Genomic DNA, 25803 nt, shown 5'->3' on the forward strand with positions numbered 1-25803 from the left:
AAAGTGACATTGACAGGTGCATATTTTGAAAGCCCTTTGAATTTCCTTTTAAACGAGTATCCACTTGAATTACTTTTAATAAAGAATCTGAGTACAGGGCGATTAAAAAGGTTGCATTATTCATGATCTTCCCCCACCCTTCTCATTGGAGATATGAAGAAAATTCTTTAGCCAAATTAAGGCAAAATTAATGAAGATTATTCTGATGATTTCAAAATGGTACCTAATACTGGCTATTTTAGACGAAATTTGAATTTTTTGAAATTACTGTGCAGTTACGCCCTCTTGTGGTAGTCTTATGAACTTGTAAATATTTTCCAGCCATTCTTTTTGGCCACTTTTCTTAAGAATTTTTTTTTTCAGCGCTGTGCGATGAATAGTTTCCGAGATACAGCCGGCGTCCTTTCTTATTTGGACACCCGGTACATACATACAAATGTATTTTATGTACTATGTAGGTTTACCTTACGTTACCTGTAACAGTGTAAATCTAGTTTTTTTTTATATTGAATTTTCATTTTTGGTTTATATGTATTTTTCTATTTGCAGGGTTTTGTAAAATTAAAAAATATTTATAGCATACATAATTATGTATGTACATAGTTTTATTTGAAAAAAAGAAGACGTAGTATATACAGTGCATCCCAAAAGTTATGTCTAAATTCATTTAAAATTCAGGGGTGTGTTCGAAAAAAAACGCTCGGACCCGTCGATTTTTATTTCAAGTTGCGCATTTTTGTACGTAAAGTTTGTATATACAGGGTTGCTCAAAAATAAATTACGACCATTAACTTCATTTTTTCGAATGAAAGCATCTTTTTTTTTATTTCATCTTTGAATTTCGCGTGGAATTCTACGTATGTTTCATGCATCATGTCCTATACCTAAAGCCAACAGTTATCGAAAAAAAGACGATTCATGTAACAAATGAAAAAAGAACAAAAATTAAGTTAAATGTTCAAAATGGTTGCCATTCACGGGTTGACAATATCCAAGGCGATCAATGAAGTCTCGTTGCACATTTTCAATCATTTCCGGAGTTATGGCGCGCACTTCCCTGCGAATTCTCTCTTTCAAGTCGTCTAGATTATTTGGCCTATTCACTTTTGGCTATATATAACTTTTGGCCTATAAATTGGTGTTAGGTCAGGCGACCTAGCAGAACATTCGATGGGTCCTCTCCTTCCTATCCACCGATTGGGAAAGGTTTCATCCAAAAATGTACGCACAGTGGCAGCATAGTGCGGAGGAGCGCCATCTTGCTGGAAAATTAGTTCTTCGTCAGGATAGTCTGGGTCCAATGGATTTGGAAATAAAGCTAGTTATGCTGGAACTAATTCAAATTAGAGAAACATGACCATCTAACATGACCGAATTCTCTAAATTTAGCCTCTATTCTACTCACCACCTTTTGACATATCGGAGGATGACCAGAATGGATTTTATTGAATAATTGAGCAGCTTCTCTTTGAGTACGTGTTCTGTCACCAAACCCAACCATGCACAGAATTTCTATTTTTTCTCGTTCCGTTAACTTTACCATTATGAAAACCGCAACTTTGCTCGTACACTTCACACTTGACAATATCTGTTTGGAGTACAACTGTCATACAGTTTCTATGAAAATACACGGTCACCAGCCAACAATAAAAAAACACGAATGAATGGAATTTTACTCTGTATAAAAATTCTCAGAGGTGAAAAATTCTCTATAAGGTGACTCGTAAGGTGAACTTCAATATTAATGTTTGGTCGTCTTTTTTTCGATAACTGTTGACTTTAGGTATAGGACATGATGCATGAAACATACGTAGAATTCCACGCGAAATTCAAAAATGAAAAAAAAATCTGCTTTCATTTGAAAAAATTAAGTTGATGGTCGTAATTTATTTTTGAGCAACCCTGTATATACAAACTTTACGGACAAAAATGCGCAACTTGAAATAAAAATCGACGGGTCCGAGCGTTTTTTTTTCGAACACACCCCTGAATTTTAAATGAATTTAGACATAACTTTTGGGATGCACTGTATAGCTCCTTTACTAACGCCGGCCGTTTATAACAAACGACCCATGTTCAGTAGTTCCTTCGCCGTCGTTATATCCAACTTTCACTGTACGTTACTTTTTAATGACTTCAAAGACTCATTAATATTTTTTTCAAATATATTAAATCTTTTCAGGTTTTCAAGGTTTTGATCCCCTTATTATTGAAGTGCTATTATATGGTCCATCGCGCTGAGTAAGTGGGTACTTAAAACCTTCCATTGTCGTAGTAAATTCCGCCCTCATATCTTCGACTCGAGCATTCAAATTCGTGATTTTTACTGTTGATTTGGGTGGCATTTTTATGCAATCCCTCTTCCCCAACGAAAACACCTTTACGGCGACACTAAAATTAAAAAGAAATACACATAAAGCACTAGATTCTTGCCAGGAAAACACTAAATTTGTAGAAAAAATAAGCGAAGAGCATACACACGCGTCTACTACATGCACTGCGCGATCTCGAATGTCGAATGTATTCGCAATAATTTTTTCATGATACATTTAAATAATTATTTATCTAGGTCTGTATTTCTTTTTAGATGTTTTGGTATTTTTTGAGTTTAGCTTTTTAACTTTATTGGCATTAAAACAAATTTTATGACTTGAATACTATTGGTCCCATATATCCCTTCTATCCCTCGAGTAATACAGCCACACCCACTTTTCTTTTTCGACTTACATAAATGACTATTATTAAATTGCCGTTATCGTTTTTTTTTCAGTAGTTTAATAATTTTGGTGGGTTTTAAAATATTTTATGTTCAATTTTTCCTCAGTTTTGTATGGAAATTTAATTTTTAGGACCAATAACATCGGAATGCGTCTAAAAGAAGCAAGTAGCATCAACAATTCTTTAATGTCATTGCGAACTTGCCTGGAAATTTTAAGAGACAACCAAATTAATAAGAATAACAGACTGGTTCCGTACAGAGACAGTAGACTCACCTTTTTATTTAAGCACTATTTTGAGGGCGATGGAACTGTTAAAATGATCGTTTGTATTAATCCAACAGTGGATGATTTTGAGGAAAATGTGCAGGTAATTATCTTGGATGTTTTAACATAACTATTCTTAAATCTTATACTTTTTAAGCAAAAAAAGTACATTATTTCGTGAAATATATTGAATATTTAAGTTTTATTACGATATTGCATTTATTTGTAGGTTCTTAAGTTCGCAGAGATGACCCAAGATGTAAAAATTTCAAAACCAGAAGTCAGATATAATACAATTAAAAAAACAATTGCTCGTAATAAAGAAAACCAAAATCCCATCAAAACCAAGATATCCTCTTCATTTACGCTGTTGCCTGAAGTACCAATGGTTAAATTCAACGTAGAGAATTGGAAGGAGTGCCAATCGGCTATCGACAAAGTTTTAAATATACTAAAGTTAAGAAGTAATAAAAAACTTCAGATTAGTAAAGAAATGACCGAGAGGCAACAAGACTTAAGAAAAAAATTGGTGCATCTAAATCAGCAATGCGTGCTAACCAGTGCTGAAATTAAAAGTTTAAAAACAGTCATTCATAAGGTAATGTATGCATAGTGCTAATTGATTATTACAATCTATGTATTGGACCAATTACATACGACTCGATAACGAAACAAAGATTAAATGCCTGCTGCTGTGACCAATCAATCAGTAAAGGATCTTATAAATAAATTTCTATTGACAAAGCGATAAAAAATATTCAAAATTTGAATGTAAAAATACATAAATGAATTTCTATATTCAGTATTTACATTTCTATTATTAAAGTAGTATATTAATACTTCTTGATGATTGGTTGTAACCAAGATAATAAGATAAAACTTAAACATATATATGGGCGCTGAAATCAATAACTTGCAATATCAAGTCTAAACCACAATTTAGAGAAACAAACGATTTACGTTTCTCCCACTTTCGCCTCTAATATCGAACGTTTCATCTAAATTAATCGTAGAGTGGCGATTTTGAACAAGTTGACAAAGCGACCGTGAACAGGGTGTATCACGGTCGATGATAAGTTAGACATTTACGGAAAACGGATATTGCATCTTTTTTTTTCACAATTTAGACTATTCATTATATACATATAATATTTATTCAAAAGACCAGTAGTTTGTATATTTAACAAAAAACAACCAACACTTTTTGGTGGTAACATTTCTGTATTGTAATAACTCAACAGTCTTTGAACAATAGCATAACTTGAACTAGAAATACTAAAAAGAGGGAAACAAGAAAACCATCTTTACAAGAATGTATGATAATTCTAATCTTTTAGTAAATTTCCTATTTTTTTTGACCGCAGGAGCTAATATTTTAAAACAATCCTGTGAAGGAGACTACAGCAAACCGAAGACCTTGTTTGCTGCAGATTTCAATAATTCTTTAAGTTCACCCAAAAGGTCAATATCCTCTTTCTTGGAATTAGCTCCTACTAAAACGTCATCAACGTAACAAAAAATCATCACCGTTTCAAAAGTGTTTTAGATGCTAACGGATAGTCTACAGCTTTGTCATTAGCTAACACAATTTGTGCCATATACGGCATTTAACAATTTGATGCGCCTAAAATCATTAGCCGATGATTCCCTCCAGAAAATATTTTGCATGAAACATTGATCTGGATTAACCTTAACCATTCTTTAAATTTTCTGCAATTATAACATATACAAAAGCACTAAACCTGCACAAAATCTCAAACATTTCCGGCTGATTAATGAAATCCTGAAGCATGATCTGATTTAAAAAGATAAAGTCCAGTGCAACGATATATTAGAATGGTCACCCGTCAAAACACCAGCATTCCACCTGCCAAACAATGTCATCTACCTTCTATTTACATTGTTTGAGAACTAACATGCTGGTGTTTTGACGGGTTACCATTCTAATATATCGTTGCACTGGACTTTACCTGTAGATGTTTTTGCAGAATTGTCAAACACAACCCTTTACTTGATGGACACACTTAACTCTTATTCATCACATTTATCAGTGATGAGGTAAGAAATTTCTTTGAACACCATTTTCATCAATACTATGCCTAAAATCATAGTTAATATACTTTGCATTGCCAAGTGCAATATATTCTTCAATATTTTTTTTTATAGTAAGAAACCTTTAAATTGCAATTTATTAACTTCTTGATCACTACGCATTGGTAAATTTTTCTTGATACTGACCATTGACTAATGTCCTAATAGACTTTAAAAACATTTTGTCACAAAAATTGACCTCACACGATAAGGCCTTTCTATTCCCAACCTCTTCGAGTTGCTAAAACTTTTCCATTGTTCTAGTTGCGAATTCCGTGTTCGCCGAACGACAATGCCAATTTTGCTCCGCGAGTTTTGTCCATTTTCGGGTGTTTAAGCAATACATTCAAGATTTTTACACCAAGTTTTTTCCCTTAAGTTTAGTTTACTGAATGTAAGTAATGAGTCCTAACTAATTCACAGCCATTTAAGAATTATCGTACTTTAATGTAACAAATAATAGAAATCCTTGAAGCATACAGAAAACATAAAGTTTTCTTCGCGGTTACAGTTCTGAACGCATCCCGGATCAGTCAGGAACTCTTCATCCGAAAATGTTGAAAATACAGGTTATCATCAGATTGTGGGACGATCAAAATATCATAACATTTTTGGGAACATCTGTAACTTCTAAGAGGTTCTCCAAATTCTCATCACTGGAACTCAAATAATCAGACATGGTAAATTTATCATGGACAACTAATCTAAAACAAAATCGATTTAAATAAACAGGAATTTGTATTGAAGTAACACAGCAACTACCCAGAAAACTAATAAAAAACAGTAGGGCAAGCAATTATTATTTGTAATAGTAACTATTATTGGTTTTAAATTTAAAAATAAAATAAAATAAGCTCCACTTATAAGAAAATAAACACAAAAAGAGTAAATAGTCGACATACATCAAATATGTCATTAAAAATCTACTGCGCAAGTCCAGAACTCAAAATTCTAATGAGAGTCCAAGGATCGATTGAACTAGTTACAAATTGATCCTGAACAAGTAGCAAATCATCCGCGAACGCACTTTTTAACAATGCGCATGCGAAGTAATTCTGAACTTATCCAGGACTGTCACCGCGAATAAAGCTGTTAACAAAATTCCTACATAGCGACGTCCGTGGACGGGGCCAACGAGTTAAAGGATTTGAAGTATTTTTGAAACATGCCTAAGGGCGACGATGATGCAGAAATTGATATTAGACATCAAAAAAAAAAAAAAAAATTGGGGGATACAATGTTTCGATGTTTCAAGTGTGAATAAGTATGCAGTGCGTGTGACAACATTAAAAACAATAAATAATGAAGACTGAGTACTCGTTGCTTCATTAGTACAGGAATGTCTAAAAGAATCGAAATAAACGCACATACTTGAAAACTTAACATGGAAAATGTAGAAAAGGAATCAGTTACTTTAGTATATTATAGTTATACAGTTACTTAGTGAAAAGTTAGAATCTTTGGAAAAATATAATCGAGAAGAAGAATCATTTGCTTCTGTTGTTCAAAGGCATCAAAAAAATTTTGGAGGAGTACAACCCTTCAAAAAAATATGCCTGGAATTATAATTAAAGCCAGAAACAGGGATAATATCATAAAGAAAATAGGAAAAAGTGTGTCAATATGACCTGTATCTAAAAGTGCGTGAAAAGTTTAAGAATCAATCATGGACCTATAAAGGTAGTTAAGTACTAAAAAATTATATATTATAGAGGTTTTTCGTGACTAAATGTGCTCAGCACAAGGTCAATAAATTAAAATAAAAAAAAAAAAAAAAAAAAAAAGAATTAGTTTTTATTCGGGAGTTTTTTTTGTCTGCTTACTTAATACTAACCATCATATCTTTGTTTTGTCTTGCCAGAGATAAATAATATTACCTACAAATTATATTACGGGTATTTTTGCTAATACATTATATTAAAATAGGGTTTAGCATTAATGAATTTGCAACACTATTAAAAACAAAGGAGTACGATGTTATTTTCCTTACGGAGACATGGCTTAGGAGTGACATCCCCAGTAATATTTTGGAAATTGCAGACTACACATTTGTAAGGCTCGACAGAACAATTTCTCGGGGAGGCGGAATATGCGCATACATAAAAAACACACTTTCTATGGCAGTTTTGGAAATCGATGCTCAAATAAATTCTCATCTTGAGTATTTATTTTTTAAATTTAAAATTAGAAATTTGACTCTTATTGCGGGCGCTTTCTACAAGCCGCCAAATATTAACATAAATAAATTAATAACTGATTTCGATAGTGTATTATCCTATATTTGCCCTATAGCAGATCATATTATTATAATGGGAGATCTAAATATCAACTTTTTTAATCTTACCAATCCATTATCTGTATATTTTGAATCATATTCACTTACACAAATACTTAATGAACCTACGCGGACTACAGAACATAGTAGTACCCTTATTGATCCAATTTTTATCAGCGGTACATTGTTTACCAATAATTTGTCAGACCATGAGTTAGTATTCTTAGAAATTAATTTGAAAACATGTAAGCCGCCACCAAAATTTATTAAATATAGGTGTTATAAAAATTTCGATATACGCGCATTTGAACATGACCCACATAGAGCAAATTGGCTTAAAATTTTGCAAACTTATAATAGCGGCGAAAAAATTAAAATACTTAATGAAACAATTTTAGCCCTTTTTGAAGTCCATGTGTCATTAAGGGAGATTAAAGTCTCAAAAAAACCGGCCCCGTGGCTTAATAACGAGGTCGTAACGGCACAAAATAAACGAAACTTAGCTTTACAATAATTTAAACAAAACCGCTCAAATGAAAATCGCCTCTTATACAACCAATCTCGTAACAACCTAGTTAAAATAGTAAAAAAGGCTAAAAAACAATACATTGAATACATCTGTGCTCAAAATAATCCATCTAAAACCTGGAAATCTCTATCCAACATGGCCGTTACGATTTCCAAGAGCTACAACTTGCCTTCTCATCCATCCAACCCTGATTCTATAAATAATTATTTTGGATCATTTCTACAGAATGTTTCTACCAAAGGTACTGAAAAAATCAACTTTTACAAAAATAATACATGGAACGAAAACTTATCTTTTAATTTTACTCTTTCCACTACAGAAGCTATCCATAAAGCTATACACTCAATAAAAACAAATTGCGCAAGGTACGGATAATATACCTGTTTCCATGTTAAAGTTATGTAGCCCCGTCTTAGACACATATATTCTACATATAGTCAATTGCTGTATTGAACAACAATATTTTCCCAATTCTTGGAAAACAGCAATTGGCAAACCATTAGCGAAAATTAGGAATCCTGTATCTTTATCAGATCTTCGAATTGTAAGCATTTTGCCAGCACTTTCAAAGGTATTTGAAAAAATCTTATAAGATCAGATGTATGCGTTTGTGACCGATTATCATATTATTCCGGATAACCAATGTGGCTTCCTCAAAAACTCTAATACATCTACTGCCCTAGCATCGGTTACAAATAGCATTGTCGAGTCAAACGATAAGGGACTGGCCAGCCTTTTGGTCTTGTTAGACTATTCAAAGGCTTTCGACACTTTGGACCATTCACTTCTTTGCGCCAAACTTCACTATTACGGGTTTAGGTATGAGTCTGTAAACATTATTTCTTCTTTTCTGAGTGATCGATCCCAAAAAGTTTCGTACAATACACGTTGCTCTGAAACTATAAAAATTCGATCTGGTGTGCCCCAAGGATCAATTCTGTCTCCGCTACTTTTTATATTATATACTGCTGATATTCTTCAATCTACTAGTTACTGCACAGTCACTGCTTTCGCTGACTACACACAGCTTGTATACAATTTTGACACATCTAACTATGTCGATGCGGCGCAGAATTGGAATTCAGCACATTATGGAGAAGTATGGAAAGGTTATTATCAAATACCCGACAAAACATGAAACATAAGCATTAAGGCAGCTGGCTGAAAACAGGCTCTCTATAGATTATGTATGTAATGATTCTGTAATCTCCCCTGAAGAAAAAAGACATATTTTATACGTTTATATTTCTATTTGTTTATTTTTCTAAAATAACTGTAACGAATTTAAAATAAAATATTTAAGTACTCACATATATCTAAGCATTTTTTTCTTACCTTAACGTTACAGCAAGGCGTTCTTTACCGCTGATTGGAACCCTCCAGTTTGTTGTCACTTTTTCCACTAATGGTGTTATACCATTTTCAATAAGTATGAATGTTTCCAAAGACATTCCGAAATATTCTCGAAATTTGTCAGGATATAGGGTTAATTCGGAGAACAAATGATGAAATTCTCCGTAGGTTAATCGTTCACGATAAATTTCATGTACCCATTCCTTTTTTTTACTTTTATTATTTTTTTATATACATATATCGTAAAAATGAATTTTCTAATAATAATAATTCCATGGTAGCTGGAACTGACGTAGGCAGAGGTTTGAAAGTTACTACGCTTTTGTTTATCGCCTTCTATTAAAACACAACCAAAATATAGCAAGTAATCAAAAGCATAGCATCGCATAGCGTCGTATCTCATAGCAAAGCTTATCGCTTAATCGCGTCCTGTGTGCACGTACACTTATAACAAATTGTTTGCTGGTGGCTGGTGTCTGGTTTTACCTGAACCGAAAATTTGGTAATTTTGCAATTACATTTAAGTGAATAATTCAAGATTCGCTTATTAAAATTTTTTGAAACTTTGCACGAGGGTTTGCCAGATTGGTCTCTTCAAAAAGTTATCTTACATTTTTTATGTAAAATGTACAGAGAAGCCAATAATTGACCCCTTTAAAATTTACATGGGATTTCCTATGTTCCGCTCGGCGACGCACCACCCGGTTTAGCTGCTATAATGTTCAATTAAATTCTTTCGTCTATTGGTTCTACCGAGATTCTTGATCGAAAAACTTTTCCTTAAACCCTCTGCATGTTCTTGTTGTTATTTGGTCATATTGTTCATGAATATAATGTTTGCCTATTCTGTCAATTTTATTAATTAAGTTTTATGTCTATTTGCGATAAATACTAAGAAACTTCTTTAAAGCCAAATTTCTCAAAAAAAAATTAATACACAGGCGATATATTACACCTTGAGATAGTAAACCCAAGGAATACAAATATATTTCCGGGAACAAAAAAAATTGTTTTATGAAATGGTATTTAAAAGCTGAGACTGTAGGATAAATTAATTTGGAACTGAAGTAATTGGAGGATTTCATTTAAAACCTTTGAAAATTGCATTTTTCCCCTAATACTAACTAATGTCTTTTTTAAAATTTTGTTTCAAAAAGCAGTTTTAAAAAAATCGCAATCTCAAGTTAAATGAATCACCCTGCATAATGTATATTATTCTTTAATATAAAAATTCAGTATTCTTTTTCTCTTTTTTATTCAATAAAATGTAATATATGAAGTTTTTTTCTGTTCTAGGAAAAGGCCAAATCGAAAAATGAACTGATCAAGATGAGAGATCTCGAAGCAGTAAATCAGGAGCTGGAAGCGAAAAATGAAGAATTGCTCAGCGTTGTGCGCTGCCTTAAACAAACTATAAACGAAAAAGATTTAAAAATCAATCAACACCTGTTTGAAAAGGAAAGAACTAAACAAAGATTAGGTAAATATTTAAGAGAAAATTTATATTTAAAACAAAGTCATGAATTTTTCACCTATTTTTACCAAGATGTTACTTAAGTTAATGTACTTAAGTTTAAGAAAAAAATTTCATTCGTTTGTCGATTAAAGGCTGCTACACACAGCCAAATTTCAATGGCACTCTGCAAGGTACAATTTGGTGAATCTCCATATTGTACGAGTATCGAATCGTGTGTATATCCATAATTCATCCTACACTCGATGCAATCTGCAAAGTCTCTGTAAATTGTACCCTGCAGATTGCCATTGTAAAAGATTTATTAAGTAAAATTTATATTGCTGTGACGAATTCATAATTATTTGCCTTTTTTGTTGGCTATTACGTTACTCTTTCAATAATAAATATCAATTTAGAAAATACTAGAGACTCTCAGACGCCGATTTATTTAAAAGATGGAGAAAATAGACTTTTCACCTATTTGGAAAAGATATAAACTTAAGCATAATATGTACACTATGAATGATATAATAGACGACAAAGTAAAATTTGTTTACACTACACTAAAACAACTTTTTGATAGGCACGCTCCCTTAAAGGTATTTAAACGAAATAAAAATTATAAATATGCTCCCTGGATTACGGAAAATGTCATAAATCATCAAAATTTAAGAGACAAAGCTTTAAAAAAATGTAAAACTTAAAAAAATCCAGAACACTGCGCATATTACAAACAAATACGAAATTTTATAACAGCAGCTCTTCGCAATGAAAAAAGGCTTTTTTAATAACTAAATTTAACGGTAATTTATCTTGTAAGGAAACATGAGTTGAGCTAAAAAAACTTAATAATACAAAAAATACGCAAAGCTGCATTCCAACGCATCTATCTAATGTTAACGAAATGAATAACTTTTTTTCGTTGATATGCACTAATCCTCAACACCAGACTAAAATCTACTTGACTTTTATTGAGGGTGTTTCAGAACTATGGGATCAAACTTCTAGGGGTTGTTCAGTGCAACAGTAGAATCCATTTGAGTATAGGAACCCATGTCCGGAAATGTGTCACTATGCCACTACAGCCCTAAGACGCGTTTAAATTAAAAAAAAAAAATAATAATTACCTAAATAGGATCTGATGCACTTATTTTTACCTTTTGTATATGATACCATCACAACAATTGTTCAAAATGTCTTCCTCCAACCTCAATACACCGATTTAAACGCCACACATGATTTTGGCGGACTACACTAAAAATTTGATCCTTATTTTGAATGATTTCAAATGCTGCTGTTATTCGTCCAATTATGTCTAGCTCTGATTCTACTGGAGTTTCGTAGACTAAAGACTTTACATGTCCCCACAAGAAAAAATCGAGCGACGTTAAATCGGGTGACTTAGTAGGCCAAAAAACTGCTCCACCTCTGGCAATCCAACGGTGCCCAAAAACCGCTGAGCCAAATACTCGCGTACTTGTACAGTAAAGTGAGCCGGCGCTCCATCATGCTGAAACCACATTTGCTGTCTAAGGTTTAGTGGAACATTTTCAAGGAGTTCTGGGAGAATTTCCTCCAAGAAACGCAGATAAATAGGTCCTGTTAACCGTTCCAGTAGAAGGTATGGCCCAATTAAATAATCATCAACAATGCCTGCCCATACGTTGACAAACCAACGATTCTGATGTTTTCTTGGAAAAATTGCATAGGGAATTTCTTCGTCCCAAATATGGCTATTCCTACTATTAAAAATACCGTCTCTTGTGAAAGAGGCTTCATCGGTCCACAAAACATATCGTAAAAAATTTGGTTGTGCAATGATGTAATCCAGAAGCCATCGACAAAATCGAACTCTAGGATGATAATCGGCTGCAGTCATGCCTTGAACTTTCTGGAAGTAGTAAGGATGGAGTTGTTGCTCTTGTAGTGCCCGCCAGATAGAAGTGTTACTCGTATTCATATTCTTAGCGACGTCACGTGTGCTATTTGATGGTTCATCGGCAACTCGCTGAAGCACCGCTTCTTTAAATTCGACCATTCTTACGGTTCGAGAAACACCAGTATTATGCATCTTCGTCTTAAACATGCCTGTCTCAGCGAGCCGCCGATGAACCGCAATAAACTTTTTGCATCCAGGACGCTGTCGTTCGGGATAACGTTCATGATACAACCGCGATGCTGCTCGTGCATTGCAGTTTGTTGCTCCGTATGCCAAATGCATATCCGCCAATTCTTGATTGGTAAAGTTTTCTATTAGCAATAAATGTTTAAAAATTGTAAGCTATAAAATTTTAAACATGACATTGAGAATTGACATTAATGGGCATTGATTTTAAAACAGTTGTTGTTATGGTATTATGTACAAAAGGTAAAAAGAAATGCAGCAGATCCTATTTAGGTAATTAATGTTTTTTATAAATTTTAACGCGTCTTAGGGCCGTAGTGACCGTAGGTGACCGTAGTATCTGAAAAATAATACTCAAAATATTTTTAGTTTGAGGGTAGTGACAAAGGAAGAGTTAATGAGAATTATTTTAGCCATAAAAAGCAAAGCATACGGACGCGACGACCTTAATATTACAATGATTCAATTTTGTTGTCCATTTATGATTCCTTTTTTACTTCTTATAATAAATGAATGTATACCTAAATCATATTTTCCAGATATGTGGAAGCATGCTTACGTCATACCTTTGCCTAAAATATCGCTACCTAAAGGGCAGCGAACTCCAAACAATCTGCAACAAAAAATTTTACGCGGAGCGTTCCGGCTGTTTGCGGTGTTCGCTGTGTTCTGATCAGTAATCAAAAAATGGCACCGTAACGACTAAACACCTGCAAATAAATAAATTCTCTTTGAGCAAAATCCATGTACCGACGATTATCCTCCGAAAGTGTTTTGCGCGTTCTGTTCAGCGCAACGTACTCACTAGACAAATTTGTTACAGCGCGCGCGGCGCGTTTGGTTTGTTTGGAGTGTTTTTTTGCAAGTCAATACGCACCCTAAGGAATTGAAAGATCTGCGCTCAATAGGCATTCTTCCACTTCCACACAAAGCAACACTTTCTAAAGTATTAAAAAAAATTGTAGATATACAGGTTCCTGTTTTCTTAAATGATAATAAGATTTTACCATTAAAATAGTAAGGCTTTTGAAAAGGATATAGCTGTGCTACAGCTATGGCTGGCGTAACTGATGATATCTTTCAAGCGTATGAGGATAATTTTGGATAATTTGGAAAGGAATGAGGATAAATTTAGTGCTCTTAGTTTGCTAGACTATACAAAGGCTTTTGACCTCATAAATCATGAAATTCTTCTATCTATCTTATCTATCATTATATATAGGTATCTCTCATATATATACGTATCTCTCTCTTATATATAGGTGTTCCTCAAAGAAGTATATTAGGACCACTTCTTTATACAATTTATACTTGACGATTTAAAGACTTTTAAAAATGTTGTAATTTCCATTTGTACGCCGACGATACTAAGCTTTTTTTTTTCACTTTAACGCTAATAATATAAAGTCGGCAAATCAAAACATAAATACCGATCTCCAACATCTAATTACAGTTTCCAAACAATATCATTTAAAAATAAACCCTACAAAATTGTCAGTTACTTTATTTGGAGGACATAAAAAGCACAGATCTAGAATAAGCGAGGAACTCAAAATAAAAATAAATGACACCCTTATTATAAAAACTAATACTTCGAAATCCTTAGGTCTTTATTAATGATTCTGATATTCGATTTCATGAGCATATAACTGAAAAATTAAAGAAAGCATATAGTGCCCTTAAACTTATCTATAACCAAAGAAAGGTCTTAGATCAGGACTTAAAAAAGCTCTCGTAGGATTCAAAAAGTGCAAAATGCATGCCTTCGTCTTATTTTAACTTCCGTCACCGAAATCACGTATTCATATATCTTCTATCATTAAATTACATTAGGATCACACTCCTTTAATTTTAAAAGAAGTAAACTTTGTATTGTTTGTTATCTTTCAAAACAAAGTATCAATCAACCATCTAATTATGAAAAAAGTATTATAACTATTTTCAAATCAAGAACAAGATTTAAACAAAGGGCAGACGAGACTTTGATAACGGTAGTAGATATAACAACTAAAACGTTGGTTCAAATTAGGTATTTTTTATTAAATAAGTACGTTTTCTTATCGTTTTCAATTTCAATATTTATTATAAGTTCACTAGAATATTGAAAAGAAGAATGGAGCTCAGAGATCGATGGATTAAAGCTCAGCTTGTGGGTATATAAAAAAAATCTATTATACCTTAAGGAAATACTTGTATTTAAGACTTATTGAACTTACATTAAATTAAATATAACCAAAGGTATCGTTAAAGATTTAAGTTCATATCTCTTTTAAATACGTGAATAAATTTATTTTTTCTTCTCAATATTTGAGCGTATGAGATAGTATTTTCTAAAATGATTTTTAATAAAATTGACGTAATAGCCAACGAAATAAGTAATTCATTATGAATTCGTCACAATACGGATTTTACTTAATATATAACCTTGATAAAATCCTTTTTAATAAAAATCTAAAATAAAGTCTTAATAAAGTTTTTTCAATTAATGTTACTACTGTTGGGGATTCCGAAACTTCTTGTTAACATCGACAACCCTGCCGATTAGATCGTGAAGATGCGCAAGCCGGTCGCGCTCGAAACGACTAGAAAACGTTTTACCATTACAAATCAGCATAGAGAAAATTAATAAAAGGAGAGTATCAGATCACGTACTATGAAAAGAGTAATACGTTTGCAGCGCACCCTTCGTAACTTGTGAACTAAAGCCGCCGCGTTCAGCGTTTATCGATAAAACAGGTACCTTTATTACCGTCTGAGAATTAAGGCGGGATATTCAAAATTTACTTTCATGGGGAATTTCATTGCGGTATAGACAGCAGACATTTTAAATCACTATCGATAAATATTAAGTTTTTTTTTTACTTTAAATACGTCTATAAAGACAATTAAATGCGGTATTTTCGAATTTTATATTCATTTCTTGTCTGTCAAGAAACAAAATAGGTTATGAAATACTAAAAAACAGCAGATAATAATTATCTCTTGTACCTTATGACATATTTAAATTTTAAAAAAAATCTCATTATTTATTGATAGTGTTTTAAAATATCAACTGCCAACACTGCAATAAAATTCCCCATGAAAGAAGCAAGTCTTGACTCTAATTTATTATTGATTGGACTCTGCTTTGGGGTTTTTATCCTTAATTTAGAAATAAAAAAATAAATAAAACTACAGAATGAAAACACAAATTTATATTTGTGTTGAAAAAGATGTGTTTAGTTCCATTTCAAAATAAAAAAACTTTTAACTTAGTTTATACAAAACATAAGTATATCACATGAAACTTATATTAATTTAAGTCGTATCATAAATAATTATTTATGATTTAACATAACAGTGTAAAAAATATACAAAGGGTTTGTAAGTTCCAAACCAAAACTAATATCCTATATAGATTGTTATAACATAAAAAACACAAGCATAACATCTTAAATTATTTTATCATAAATTTCAATTTTCTTTTTAATTTGCAAATTGTATTTTTGTGGATTTTATTTTGTAAATATAGTTTTTTTTTTCCTGGGCGTTAAATTTTTAGCCCTAGTTTCCCCCAAACTTAACAAAACATTTTTTTTTCAAAACTTTTTGTGGCTTTCTCAACATTTTTAAGGGTTTCATTTTCAATAAACGGATTTTGGTTTGTAGATATCGTTGAATTTGGTGGAACTATTTGGATATTGCTAATTATTTTAATATTTGCATTGGCTTCACATAATGGGGACAATTTAAGTTTCTTTGAACATGAAACGGGGCATTCAAGCTCATTTGTAAACTTCTCTTTTAACTCTGAAGGTGCATTTAGAGGATCAATCAATGATGGTTCAGCAAATTTTAACAAATGGTTTTTTAATGTACTTGAAAATTGTGATTCCTCAAAATGATCAGAACATAAATAACACCTTTTTTGTGTAAATGGCAAATTTAAGTTTTTAAACCATTTTTGTCTTCTCTCTATATCTTTTACAGGAAATTGAAAAAATTATTTATTTTTATAATTGGAATTGGTAACAGGAAAATAATATTTTCCGAAAATCGATAAGAAATAATAACATTTTTGACAACATATTTGAAAGAAAAAGTCAATATTTCCTCCAACTTGATTGTTGCCTGGCAACCGAAAATAACAGTAAGGAAATATTCATTTCTGTACTGTAAGGCAATGTTATTTCCATACAGTAAACTTTAGAACATAAATGCGAACAGGCTTTTTCCTAAACAATTTTATTTTTAAAACTTTCAGCACCAACAAGGTTAACATTATATTTTAAAATTATTACTTATTATTTGTTATATTTACTGTTATTTGACAATTAGTACAAGTATTGAAAACTGTAAGAACTTGGGAACTAATAGCATTGTTTTGTTGAATATTTTCCAAACTAATAATTTTATTTGTATGACAATAACTATTACTATAAATGATCTTGATGTATTGGTTTTTGAATCCGGTATGGTAACTAAAAGTTTAGATAGTAGGTCTTGTATATCTTGTACAGTCATTTTAACCAGCTCGTCCATTCTGCAAGCTCCGGAAATTCCAAATATTACAGCTACCTACAACAATAAATAAGCATGTAAAGAATCCAAATATAATTTGAAGTTTTGTAAGTTACCTTAATCATTAAATATTCCTTATCTGGAGCTTCCTGAATAAATTTGTTTATTTCTTCTTTAGTTAAAATCTTGGATTTTTTTGGCTTATAGGCATGTGCTTGTTGTTTCAGGAATGCCCGAAGTTTTGAATATTCAGATATATCCACATCATGTCTAATTGCAAGGGTTGCCTTCAGCATTGAACAATTGGCCCATAAAGTTGAAGAATTCATCTTGGAACCAAGCTCCAAGAAGTATGCCATTACAACATTTTCCGAGAAAGAAGTTACATTTTTATTCGTACGGTAGTCCATGAAGCGGTTGTATGCATAGTTATACTTATTTCTAGATTTTATTGGTAACAATTCCAATGATGCAGCATTCACTGCCTCCGTGAGTTCTGGGAGGGTTTCAGAAATGGAACAGTCATCATCACTCATCATTTTACACGTTACTTTGGCTTTTTAAAACGTTAAAAAATCAACACTTTAGAAAGACGCCACAAATAAACTTTTCACTCGTCAAGTTTGACAATTTAAAATTATGTACTTCGTTTCCGTAGTTATAAAACAATGTTTCATGACTTCTTTTATTTAAGGGAAAAATAATAATGTTGATTTAAAATTTTTAACATGATTAGTAATAATTTACCGTAATTTTAATGATTCCCGATTTTCGGAAAAATAGTATGTAGACCTCGTAGGAAAAGCCACATTCCCGGACTCCGTATTGGCAATTTTTACGATCGCCCGGAAATGTTAAGCTTTTCCTACTAGGTATACAATATACTATTATTTTTACATGAAGCCATAATGCATCCATGCACATATGTACCAGGCTCGGTACCAGGCACTTTGCCTTCGTTGTTTGACATACTTATTAATTAAGTTGAACCCCAGCACAAAAGATGTTAACCAAAAAAAACTGGTTTCCATCTACATAGTACCTTACCTACATATAATTTATATACCTTACTATTGCTATTTTTTCAGATCTTCAGGCTGAAAAAAAATAAAAATAATTAACTTAGGAAATGGTTTTTTTGGCAATATATTAATATCGTATTTATTTCTCATGCATACCTACCTAGGAGTGTCAGAATAGAGTGAAGTAAATGTTTGCTTCTTTGGTAACCTACTTTATCTCCAGTTCCAATATTGTGAAGTACTTTTTTTAGGAGGGCTACAAATAAAAATAACAAAAAATAATAATGTTATATAAAAAAAGCTTTTAATTTTAATATTACAAAAATACATACTTAATCCAAAACAGTGTTTGTTTGTTGAAACTTTTTGCAGACTTGTGTTTTGTTATTTTGCTTTATCAGATTTCTAGAAATATTGACACAAAAAATGGAAAAACCTAATTCTGAGGAGCATAAAGACTGAAAAATGTACTTATGTTTATAACTAATTTCTGGCAGATTCTGGCCGTTTGTATGTAATGAAACACTTGCAGTCTCCCTCCACTAATATATTTGAATATTTTCTGGTAGATTACTTAAAATCACCAAGAAAAGCCCAACATGTTTCGAATATAGACATATTCATCATCAGGGGCAAGCCAGAAAGGGGTTTAAACTGATAGGAAATGTTTTACACTATACAGGGTGTCTCACGACGAATAGACGCGATCGATATCTCGGAAACTAATTTTTCAAAAATTTTGAAAATTTGGCAACATGTCACAGTCGATGGGGGCTACACAACTAAAATATTTTGACAGTTGTGACTTTTCCGGTTATACCGGAAGTATGTGTCAACTTCGTTATTTTAAATGGAACACCCTGTATATTTTTACATTTTTGGCTTTTACGTGAAATTCTAAGTATATTTTGTGTATAATGTTCTATACCTAAGTGTAACCGTTTTTGACATATTTTTAATTTCATGTGAAAAACTATGTTTATAAGCCCTAACATAATTACCGATTACTCCCTTTTAGTAGCCTTTATTTATTGGTTAGTTTTGGTTTTATTTTAGAGGAAGGACCACTTTAAAAGACTATCTTAATATTTGGCTAAAAAAAAGATACAGGGGGGTCAAAAACTAGCATTAAAAATTAAAATGAAAAAATCATTAAGTCATTTTTTTTAAATGAAAAACCCCTATTTTTATAATTTTTTCATAAAGATAATTAAAAATAAGGTTAACTTTGTATAAGGTTATCTAGTCCAAAAATTGATAGTTTCCGAAATATTGGCAGTTTAAATTTGGCCTAATATTAAAAGCCGTATAGTAACACGGCTCAAGGATTGTTGATTAGTTAGGCATGACGGTTGTCATATAGTAACCGCTAGTAGCGGCAGAAAGACAATGGATTATATGCATTAAATTTATAAGTTACTTGCTATTTAAGTTTTCTTCGTAAAAGTGTAATTTAATTAAAAAGTGTACATTGCTGTTATAATCCATTATCTTACTGCCGCTTCTAGCGGTTACTATGACAACCGTCATGCCCAACTAATCAACAATCCTTGAGCCGTGTTACTATACGGCTTTTAATATTAGGCCAAATTTAAACTGCCAATATTTCTGAAACTATCAATTTTTGGACTAGATAACCTTATACAAAGTTAACCTTATTTTTAATTATCTTTATGAAAAAATTATAAAAATAGGGGGTTTCCATTTAAAAAAATTGACTTTTAATGATTTTTTCATTTTAATTTTTAATGCTAGTTTTTGACCCCCCTGTATCTTTTTTTTAGCCAAATATTGAGATAGTCTTTTAAAGTGGTCCTTCCTCTAAAATAAAACCAAAACTAACCAATAAATAAAGGCTACTAAAAGGGAGTAATCGCTAATTATGTTAGGGCTTATAAACATAGTTTTTCACATGAAATTAAAAATATGTCAAAAACGGTTACACTTAGGTATAGGACATTATACACAAAATATACTTAGAATTTCACGTAAAAGCCAAAAATGTAAAAATATACAAGGTGTTCCATTTAAAATAACGAAGTTGACACCTACTTCCGGTATAAGCGGAAACGTCACAACTGTCAAAATATTTTAGTTGTGTAGCCCCCATCGACTGTGCCATGTTGCCAAATTTTCAAAATTTTTGAAAAATTAGTTTCCGAGATATCGATCGCGTCTATTCGTCGTGAGACACCCTGTATATAAGGTAAGATTTTATACAAATAATGAAATAGTAAGGCTTACCAAAGATTGAGCTTTCTGTTGTCGCTACATAAGGTACATTTTTTACAACAAATTGACAACAAATCTTTCATACTCCTCTAGGGTAGCGAAAACAGCTCAAAGTTAATTTGTATGTTTAAAAACTTAATCAAGATAGACATAATACACAATTTATTATCCTAGCCCTACCCCTAAGCCTAAGCAACAACTAGAGCACTTAGTAATATTATTATGGAATATCAAGGAAATGAAGTCTAAACATAATATATAATAAAAACACTAAAAAATAGCTATAACAAATATTTAACTTTTTTAAGTATTACCCTAAGCCTAAACCTTAATATTGGTAAAATTATAGGAAGGTATTATTTATTAGAATATTGTTTACCTACCTGGAAAATCCCCACAGAAAGCTTGCATTTTTCCACACAAACAACTCCTGTTCGGCAATAGCACGGCAATGGCACAAAAATCCACCCAGGTTTTTTTCTGTATTAAATTTATAGTATAAATAAAATTTCATTACTTATGGTACAAAAATACTTACAACTGAGTACCCACAATCTATTTTTTTTTGTAGTGGCAAACTGCACAGAACACAAATTTAATATAGCAACTGGCAAAGTGGCAAATACGCAAATAATAAAAATAATGGCCGCCTTTTTCCCTTTTGGTGGTGTTGTCCGTGTTGTTGGTGTCGGGATCGGGTAGGTTCGCGATTCTCGTGCGACTTCGGACTTTAGTTCCGACGACAAGGGCGCACCATGCGCAAATTAGTCGCGCAAGAAACAATGTGTCAAAGAGCGTCTATTATTCGGATACTCTCCTCTTATTTTCTCTATGCAAATCAGTATAGAATCAACTGACAAGGGTAATTGTTGCGCTGGATTTCACCCTATAAAACCTGTTCATTTTGGCTAGACAAATTAATGTAATTCTTATTTTTATGCTTAATTATTTTCCCTAAATCGAACTATTTTATAAAATTACTGGTGCTGTGCCAAATAAACAAATTAATCAAACCAGATACATTCAGAGCAATTTTAAATTTTAAAAGCTTAGCAGAGCGCTTTCGGCGTATGAGCCATCATCAGTGCTAACTGAAATGAGTTGGGTGTTATATGCGTAAAAAACATTATAGTTAAAGGTGAACGAATGGAATGTACTCACTTGTCAGTTAAGCCCAGAAGTTTACCATAGTGGAACACATTTGATATTAATAAAATTATACATAACATTTAGACACACTTAAGACTATACAGAACACTACACAGGACGAACAGTATTTAAAAAGGGGAGAACGTTGGTCTCCTTTGTATTTTTGTTTACATTTTATTGTGGTTTCTTAGATGGCGGGAAATACTATGTCAAATTAGGTTAGCCTACAGTTAACTTTACTTTAAAAATTAATATTTATATTATGCGAACCTATCAGAGTGGTAGTAGCGAGAGATCGGCCTAGATGTCATTATCGTAAATGATATGCGCTAGTGCGAGTTCGTTATAAATTGGTGGCACAAATTAGACTTCAATAGTGAATTTTTGTTCGGATAAGGAAATTGTTATCCTTTAAGGATATGAAAGCGAACTTTTAAATTAGAAAATTGCCAATGCTTATAATTTTTTCTTTGTAATTGTGGAGTCTCCTATGTAATGGAACGTAAGGTCTGTTAAGGTTCACTTGTAGTTGATACTTTTTTAACTGAAAACAACTTTAAACCACTAAAGTCCAGTCCTTTTAACAACTTTGTCAGAAAGACCTCCATTCGTATAAAACAATTTGACCGCTTTTTAGAAGAACATAATGCTCCGTATACTCTCTTATCCAGCAACCCTACAACCCAACGTCTTTACGGCTTACCCAAGTTATATAAAATCGGCATTCCAATAAGACCAGTAGTTAGTTTTACCAATACTCCAATTTCCTTTTTATCCAATTTTATCCTTAAATTGTTAAAAAATTTAACAGCCTTCTGCCCTAAATTTGGCGTTAAAAATTCTACTGATCTTGTAAATAAAGTAACAGACTCACAATTGCCTAATAATTATCTATTGGTTTCTTTTGATGTAACTAATTTTTTCACTACAGTGCCTAAATCAGAAAGTGTGAATATAATTAAAAATATCTTGAAGGACAGAATAAATAGCAATAATCTTATTTTCCTAATAACATGACTTAACCACTGCCTTTCTCACGATTTTTTCCTTTTTAATAATACGTTTTACCAACAGCCAGATGGCCTGGCTATGGGCAATTGCTTATCTCCATTTTTGGCGGAGGTCTTTATGGATCACTTGGAATCAAATTTTATAATGACCGATAACAATAAAGAAATTTTCAATGGGTACAGATATGTTGACGATTGTCTCTATTTCTTGAATTGTGACACAGTAGGAGCTCAGTTACTCTTAAACAAGCTAAACCAAATACATCCTAAGATTTCTTTCACACTAGAAATAGAAACAAATAATAATTTTAATTTTTTAGACTTAACAATACATAAACAACCAAATAGTTTAGAATTTTCAATATACCGGAAACCCACTCAAACAGGCCATATATAAAATAGACATAATTTCAAATGTTTCCAATCACCCTCACCAACACAAAATGGCTGTCTTTAATAGTTACATTCACCGTATTTTAAGCATTCCTCTATCTCCTTCTAATTTTCAAACCGAAATAAATGTTCTTAAACAAATTGCTTACAATAATAACTATGACCCCAAACTAATTAATATTTTAATCAGAAAAAATAAATTAGGTAAAATTAAAAAACAGATCTTTCCTGAGATTTCCTGAGATTTTCCTGAGATCTTCATATCTCTACCATTCATTAATTCTCACCTAAATAAGAAAATCAACAATAGTTTCATTAAACACCAATCAGAATTACAAATTTCTTATAAAACTAAAAACAACTTGGGTTCGATTTTGATCAATACCAAGGATAAACTTGACACATTATCAAAGAGTGGTATTTACAGATTGCAGTGTGATTCTTGTGATTGTTCATATGTGGGACGAACTTGTAGACCCTTAAAAACACGCATAGCCGAGCACTTAAGTAGACCCTCTTCTGCATTTGGTGAACATATAAAATCTAATAACCATAATTTCAGTCCAAAGTCTAATTCTAAAATTCTCCAACAGGTTACCTCTAAAAACTATAACCGACTAGATTTTCTTGAGGACATTAATTATATCACCAACGAGCTCATAAAAAATCCCTCCTGATTAAATATACAAGTGAACCTTAACAGACCTTACGTTCCATTACATAGGAGACTCCACAATTAAAAAAATATATATATAAGCATTGGCAATTTTGTAATTTAAAAGTTCACTTTTACATCCTTAAAGGATAACAATTTCCTTATCCGAACAAAAATTCACTGTTGCAGTCTAATTTGTGCCACCAATTTATAACCAACTCGCATATCACTTACGATAATGGCATCTAGACCGATCTCTCGCTACTACCACTCTGATAGGTTCGCATAATATAAATATTAATTTTAAACTAAAGTTAACTGTAGGCTAACCTAATTTGACATAGTACTTCCCGCCATCTAAGAAACCACAATAAAATGTAAACAAAAATACAAAGGAGACCAACGTTCTTCCCTTTTTAAATACTGTTCGTCCTGTTTAGTGTTCTGTATAGTCTTAAGTGTGTCTAAATGTTATGTATAATTTTATTAATATCAAATGTGTTCCCACTATGGTAAACTTCTGGGCTTAACTGACAAGTGAGTACATTCCATTCGTTCACCTTTAACTATAATGTTTTTTACGCATATAACACCCAACTCATTTCACTTAGCACTGATGATGGCTCATACGCCGGAAGCGCTCTGCTAAGCTTTTAAAATATAAAATTGCTCTGAATACATCTGGTTTGATTAATTTGTATTGTCCTTTGAGCAACACAGCCACGTCCCTCTTCCCAATAAATAGATGTTCAAGTAGCAGAAGGGTGTTTCACTAATCTCAAATCGCCAAAATCGAAATACAACATACAGTCCACATCAAGGAAATCTCTACAATTAAAAAAACAGATAAACATGGGCAAACAATTGGAGAAAAATTCAATCTTCGATTTCACGCCGTTCAGTTTTATATTTTGAATCCTTTCAATGCAAATCAAATTGGAAATTTTTCATATTTTTATACGTGCGAATACCTATTTTGCTAGCTTAAAAAATTCAATTCCTAAATATTAATAAGAAGAGAAAGGCTTAAGTTTTAAAGTAAGATTGAAACCAAGTCATGATCGCTTTGAAAATATAAACAACTCATTTCATTCATTTTAATCACGTTATAATTATCTTCTAAAATTTATATATTTGAATCCTAGATTTAGCCCAAGAAAAGATGTCTCAAGAACTAGATGCCAAGTTACGTCGACAACGTGATCACTTAAATTCTGTAATGAAGGCTAAAGATGAGAAGTTAAGAATGGTAAAAGGAATCTTGGAAAGCGAATTGCCGCCTATCGAAATGAATATGATCGATATCGATAACACCATCGCTGATCTGACCGCCCAAAATACGGTGAAAAGCGTGGGTTCGCAACTAACTCAAACATCAAAGACTCACACTCCAACTACTTCTCAAGTCCATAGGAGAAATATTACAGGCACTCCTGCGCCCAGGTCCAGAAGGTCTCGCTCAGCAGGTAAGAGAAATCTACATACTTTTACTTATCAACTGTAGGTATTGTTTGGAATTTACAGAACCATGTAGGAATATATAGGAGTAAAATAAAGCATTTTTTAAAGTGTAATTTAAAAATTGTTCTCTTAATTTTTTGTGTGTTTAATTTTTGGGGCTTTCACCCTTAGTTGGGTAATTGATTTAGAACATTGAAAGGCTAGAATTAGTAAACAACAACTTTGTTTGAGTTCAACATGTGCACAGAGGCAAGGTGTTTTGTTTACAAACAAATTTATCGATTCTCTGTTGTCAAGTTTACACACATTTTCAAAAGAGGAAATTTTCAGCGATATATCAGCACATTAAAAACGAAATAAGGACCACTATTAAAAACACTGGTAGTTTTATTAATTTTTGTGTCACCTTGGTAAATTTTTGCTCTTATTTATAAAACAGACACAAAAATATTTCGTATGTAACCATTCTTTTTTTTAATACATTTAACAGATAAATTCCTTTTGTTTGAAAAAACACAATCTTTATCATTGGTAAGTTGACATTTGACACTTTGTTTTTATTTGCAAT

The 25803-nt window shown here is 32.1% G+C and overlaps 1 protein-coding gene and 2 long non-coding RNA genes across 3 annotated transcripts in view; 1 reads left to right on the forward strand and 2 right to left on the reverse strand.

Moving 5' to 3' along the window:
- The window catches only part of LOC126746349 (uncharacterized), a 29038-nt gene extending 8009 nt beyond the window's left edge, over window positions 1–21029 (reverse strand). Inside the window, exons 1-3 of the long non-coding RNA XR_007663871.1 lie at window positions 20951–21029; window positions 18496–18591; window positions 18380–18410 (exon numbers count right to left, since the gene is read on the reverse strand). This is a non-coding gene — a long non-coding RNA (uncharacterized LOC126746349). The remainder of the gene's footprint in view (window positions 1–18379; window positions 18411–18495; window positions 18592–20950) is intronic.
- The window catches only part of LOC126746343 (kinesin-like protein KIF23), a 79254-nt gene that overhangs the window by 43743 nt on the left and 9708 nt on the right, over window positions 1–25803 (forward strand). Inside the window, exons 4-7 of the mRNA XM_050454564.1 lie at window positions 2850–3087; window positions 3214–3582; window positions 10529–10712; window positions 24920–25240. Coding sequence (XP_050310521.1) covers window positions 2850–3087; window positions 3214–3582; window positions 10529–10712; window positions 24920–25240 — 1112 coding nt within the window. The remainder of the gene's footprint in view (window positions 1–2849; window positions 3088–3213; window positions 3583–10528; window positions 10713–24919; window positions 25241–25803) is intronic.
- On the reverse strand, window positions 17185–17922 carry LOC126746347 (uncharacterized). Its single transcript, XR_007663869.1, has 2 exons — window positions 17430–17922; window positions 17185–17370 (listed from the first exon to the last, which is right to left on the reverse strand). It is a non-coding gene; the product is annotated as an uncharacterized LOC126746347 (long non-coding RNA).

Source organism: Anthonomus grandis, chromosome 17, assembly GCF_022605725.1.
Source record: "Anthonomus grandis grandis chromosome 17, icAntGran1.3, whole genome shotgun sequence".
NCBI lineage: Eukaryota > Metazoa > Arthropoda > Insecta > Coleoptera > Curculionidae > Anthonomus > Anthonomus grandis.